The following is a 5,738-nucleotide window of genomic DNA, read 5'->3' as shown; positions in this document are numbered from 1 at the left end:
CTCACCTAAAGAGAAAACGATGCCTCTTTCCGCCAAGCAACACATAGGCCTAACCCACCAAGCGAAAGCCTTCCCAAACACCCGACTCAGAAGGTGCCTAGGCCCCGACTGCTGGGGCCCAAGAGACGGCGTTGCGTTTTACCTCATGGGCTCAGTGGTCATGTTTTCGCTTGAATGCCTTGTCGGCTTCTGCCACCGTCGGGCGCCGCTCTGCACTCCCTGGCGCCCGGTTAAGACAGAAATGCACTGGAATCTTAGTCGTCACTGTAGCTGGTGCTGGATCCTCCCCACAGCTCAAAGGCCGCTACCATTGCCACCGCTGCAGGAGCCGCGGAAACAAAGCGACGCCGCCGCCGCCGCCATTTTGTTGGGCCGAGGCTCAGGCAGCAGAATTGGCGCGTCCTCCCTCTTCCTTTTTCCGTCATCCATTGGCTACCACCTCCACAGCGCAGAGCCTTATTGGCTACGGAAATTCACCTTCTTTGGGGGTCTGTTGCTATGGCGGTCGACGTCATTTGATCCCCACCACCTTTTCGCAGGGGGTCCAGTTCAGTCCCAATTGACCTGAAAGTGCTAGTGACGTATTTTGACTTTATTCTGAAAATGATCTTTTGGTCCATCCTCTTTTCTTTGACATACTGACGAATCAATAACAGCAACTTACGTTTATTGAGAGTTTACTATATGCCTGGCACTACACTAATCCTTTATCTGAATTATCTCATTTAATCTCTACACACTTTGAGACAGACCTACATTTTCCAGGTGAGGAAACAGAGACACAAAAGTCCCGCAGTAAAGGAGCCGAGATTCATACAATCTATATGGAAATCGTATATAAATATTTCTTTCCCGTATTCTGGATTACCCTCAAATTCTTTTCTTTCCTAGATGTTTTATGTTTAATACTCTATGCCAACATACTTACAAATGCATATGTATATATACTGTACTTATATATTACATGTATGCATATGTGGGTATGTGACATAAGACCAACTTGAGATCTACATACAATTCTTTTGATATTGAATAAACTAAACTGCCACTTAGAACGCACATACACATACACATCGGCCATTTCCCCAGTCTGATGTTATGTCTAGCTCACAAACCAACCAATTTGATCTGCTTCCTCCTCATTACAGAGGAGGTTTGGTTAGATGATCTCTAAAAGGCTTTCCAGCTTTTATTTTCTATAATTTGAGTCTACATTGGTAATCTCTGCTGATCACAAATCAGTTCTCTAAAATAGAATATTTTGAGTGTTTTGAATTTATGTTTTGAATTTTATTTCCGAATTTATTCTGCCATGCATGATTTAGTTTATTCTATTTATTTTTCTTGAAATGTGCAAGAGCTCCTGATGTAGTTAGGTGACAGGGTTGCTGCTTCCTACTGAAATAGCAAGAGATAAGCCGTTTTTGAATGGAACACTTTGATAACCTTGACAGGCTCAGGCAACTTTTTAATCAACAGAAGCCTGTACACATTTCAAATCGTCTTTGGAATGTTCGAATTCCATTGCCAACTGTAGAAACCAGCCTTCTGTATCTACTATACTGATTTCTTTTTATCTTCCAAATATTAGATATCACTTAAACATACAATTTACAGTAGTCATTTTTTCCTCCTTGGTCTCCTCCATCACAAGACAGCACACAAACATGCTTGCTATCAAACAGGCTTAAGTATAGGAAAAATAGTGAACAGTCCATTTTTTTTTTTTTGAGACAGAGTCTCACTGTGTTGCCCTGGCTAGAGTGCTGTGGCGTCAGCCTAGCTCACAGCAACCTCAAACTCCTGGGCTCAAGCGATCCTTCTGCCTCAGCCTCCCGAGTAGCTGGGACTACAGGCATGCACCACCATGCCCGGCTAATTTTTTCTATGTATTTTTAGTTGTCCAATTAATTTCTTTCTATTTTCAGTAGAGACAGGGTCTCACTCTTGCTCAGGCTGGTCTCGAACTCCTGAGCTCAAACAATCCGCCCGCCTCGGCCTCCCAGAGAGCTAGGATTACAGGTGTGAGCCACCGCGCCCGGCCACAAACAGGCCATTTTCTATATGAATTAAATTATTTTATTTTTTTTTTGCTTATGAAAATCTATCTGATATGGTAAGTTTTTATTTCTTTTTTCTTATAATAGGTATTTTTTTGAGTTTTTAATTGATACATAATTATATATATCTATGGGGTATAGTGTGATATTCTGATATATGTAAACAATGTGTGATGATCGAATTTGGGTAATTAATATATCCATCACCTCAAATATTTATCATTTCTTTTTTTGGGAACATTCAAAATCCCCTTTTCTAGCTATTTCAAAATATAAAATAGATCATTGTTAACTATAGTCACCCTATAGTGCCATAGAACACTAGAATTTATTGCTCTTATTTAGCCATGATTTTGTATCTGTTAACCAACCTCTCTCCCTGTCCTCCCTTTTAACCTACACTTTCCAGCCTCTGATAAACACTATTCTGGTCTTTACTTTTATGAGATGAACTTTTTTAGCTTCCACATGTGAGGGTGAACATGTAGTATTTATCTTTCTGTGCCTGGCTCATTTCACTGAATTGAAATTTTCAAAGCAGAAATAGTTGGTATTCACTTCTTTCTAATTTATATACATCCATTATTTTTAAACTAGCTCTTGGTAACAAGACTTCTTAACACTAAACAGCTTCGAATGACAAATCTCACAAATAGAGAAACATCTTAATAAAGAAAAACCATAATCACAAATTTTTTTAAATGTACTATAACTCACTATATTTGTAAATCATACAAAAGAGAATCCCTTTGCTCTTAAAGGATTACTAACAAAGTTTTACTGATATACATATAGGTGTATCACTTTCAGTGATGATTCTCAATAGGTTCCCATCAACAGTATTTCAGAAAAAATTTACTGGGGCCCGGTGTGGTGGCTCTCGCCTGTAATCCTAGCACTTTGAGAGGCTGAGGCGGGATGATTGCTTGAGGCAGGAGTTCAAGACCAGCTTGGGCACACAGAGCGAGACCCTGTCTCTACAAAAATAAAAAAATTACCCAGGCATGGTGGCATGCACCTGTATTCCTAGCTACTCGGGAGGCTGAGGCAGGAGGATCACTTGAGCCCAGGAGTTTGAGGTTGCAGTGAGCTATGATGACACCACTGCACTCCAGCCTGGCCACAGAGTAAGACCCTGTCTCTAACAAAAAAAAAGAAGAAGGAGAAAAAATTCACTGGTACACATCTCATTCACATTTTTTCTTCAAGTTGCTACAGAAATCAACATAGAACCCTTTCTCCAACTCTTGACCAAAAATGCATTACTTGTAAATTTGCTTATTTGTTTTGGAAGAAAGACAAGGTAAATAACCTATAAGAGCAAATTGGATAAGAAAATACTTACGCTCATAATTTTTAATAAACACCTTCAAAATCCCTATTTTATGTCAAAATCACAATGTTTTGGCAATATCTATGAAATTTTGAAATGCATGTATTCCTTAACTCAGCAATTTAACTTCTAAGAGTTTATCCAACAGGTACACTTTGCATGTGCAAAATGAGATGTCCACAAGACTACTCATTGCAGCATTGTTTGTAACATCAAAACACTGGATAGTCAGGCATGGTGGTGTGCTCCTGTAGTCCCAGCTACTCAGGAGGCTGAGGCAGATGATCACTTGAGCCCAGGAGCTTGAGGCCAGCCTGGGCAACATAGCAAGATTCTGTCTCTTTAAAAAAAAGTAGAAACAATATAGATGTTCCCAAATAGGAGACTAGTTAAATAAAATAATGAAGCATCCATACAGCAGAATACCATATAGCTCCTCAATATAAAGTTTTTCAAAAATAAGTTATATTTCTATGCACTAACAATGACCAATACAAAAGGGAAATTAAGAAATCAATTCCATTTACTATAGTATCAAAAGGGATAAAATACTTAGTGAGATCCGGTCTCCACAAAAAATAAAAAGAAAATTAGTGAGGTATAATGGCGCATGCCTGTAGTCCCAGTGAGCAGTTACAGTGAGCTATGATTGGGCCACTGTACTCCGGTCTGGGTGACAGAGCAAGACCTTGTCTGAAAAAAAAGAATACGTCTATTTTTTGAATAGGATATAAATTCACATGGTACAAAATATAAAAGATACAAAGGAGTGTATAGAGAAAAGTATCGCTCCTGCTCTGCTCCCCAGCTACCGGACTAGATTCCCCAGGCAACCACTATCATCAAGTTTAATTTTCATTCTTTTAGAGTTATTTTACCTTTTAGCCTCCCACTCTCTCTCTCCCTCTCACTCTCTGTCTCTCCCCAACACAAAAATTAAAATACTACACACAGTGTTATGCAACTTGCTTGTTTATTTAACAATATCTAGGAAATCATCCCATATCTATACATCTAGAAGACCTGCCTCCTTAAAATATTATTTTCATTGTGGCAAAAAATATATAACATTGAATTTATCATCTTAACCATTTTTAAGTGTAGTATTCAGTAGTGTTAGGTATACTTACATTGCTGTGCAACAGATCTCCAGATTTTTTTCATCTTGCAAAACTGAAACTCTATACTCATTAAACACTAATTTCCCCTCCCCCAACCTTTGTCAACCACATTTCTACTTTCCTTTTCTATGATTTTGACTACTTTAGATACTTCATATGAATGGAATCATACAGTATTTGTCCATGTGTGACTACCTTCTTTTGGTTAACATAGTATGCTTAAGGTTCATCCATGTGGTAGCATGTGACAGGATTTCCTTCTTTTTTAAGGCTGCATAAAATTCCAATGTATGTATATACCACATTTTGTTTATCCATTCATCTGTTGATAAACAATAGTTGGGTTTGCTACTACCTCTTGGCTATTGTGAATAAAGCTACAATGAAATGGGTGTGCAGATTTCTCTTCAATATACTGATTTGAATTGTTTTGGATATATACCCAGAAATGGGATTGCCAAATCATATGACAATTCCATTTTCAATTTTTTGAGGAATCTCCATACTCTTTTCCATAATGGCTGGACCATTTTACATTCCCACCAACAGTGCATGTGGGTTCCCATTTCTCCACATCTTTGCTCACTTACAGGTGAGTGCCACCATGCCTGGGTAATTTTTAAAAATTTCTTTGTAGATACAGAGTCTCGCTACATTGCCCAGGCTGGTCTCAAACTCCTGGCCTCAAGTGATTCTCTTGCCTCAGCCTCCCAAAGTGCTGGGATTACAGGTGTGAGCCACAACACCCAGCAAAAATACATGTAATTTTTAAATTCAAGTGATTTCAGTGAAAGAATAGAAAAATAGATCAATGGAATAGAAATAGACCCACACAAATACAGTAAACTGATCTCTGACAAAGAAATGAAGGTAATTCAATGCAGATAGGACAGTCCTTTCAATAAATAGTGCTGGAAGAGCTGGACATCCATATGCATAAAAATGAATCTAGACACAGACCTTACACCTTTCACAAAAATTAACTCAAAATGGATCACAGACCTACATTTAAAACACAAAGCTAGAATTTAAAACACAAATTTACAGCATGTCCATGGCAGGGTGTGCTAACCAATAAAGGCATCTCGGGGAAAATAAATGAATAAATAAAACATAAATTTACAAATTTAAGTTAAAACACAAAGCTAGAAGATAACATAGGAGAAAATCTAAATGACCTTCGGTTTGGCAATGACTTCTTAGGTACAACACAAAAAGCATGAT

The 5,738-nt window shown here is 38.3% G+C and overlaps 1 protein-coding gene across 1 annotated transcript in view; it reads right to left on the bottom strand.

Annotated features, from left to right (window-relative positions):
* The window catches only part of ATRX (alpha thalassemia/mental retardation syndrome X-linked), a 251,279-nt gene extending 251,034 nt beyond the window's left edge, over nucleotides 1-245 (bottom strand). Inside the window, exon 1 of the mRNA XM_012664077.1 lies at nucleotides 143-245. Coding sequence (XP_012519531.1) covers nucleotides 143-162 — 20 coding nt within the window. The 5' untranslated portion in view covers nucleotides 163-245. The remainder of the gene's footprint in view (nucleotides 1-142) is intronic.
* Between the last annotated feature and the right edge of the window lie 5,493 nt (nucleotides 246-5,738).

Source organism: Propithecus coquereli, unplaced genomic scaffold (genome assembly GCF_000956105.1).
Source record: "Propithecus coquereli isolate 6110/MARCELLA unplaced genomic scaffold, Pcoq_1.0 Scaffold86, whole genome shotgun sequence".
NCBI classification, from domain to species: Eukaryota; Metazoa; Chordata; class Mammalia; order Primates; family Indriidae; genus Propithecus; species Propithecus coquereli.
Note: the sequence above shows the minus strand (reverse complement) of the source record. Positions and strands in the feature narration are given on the sequence as shown.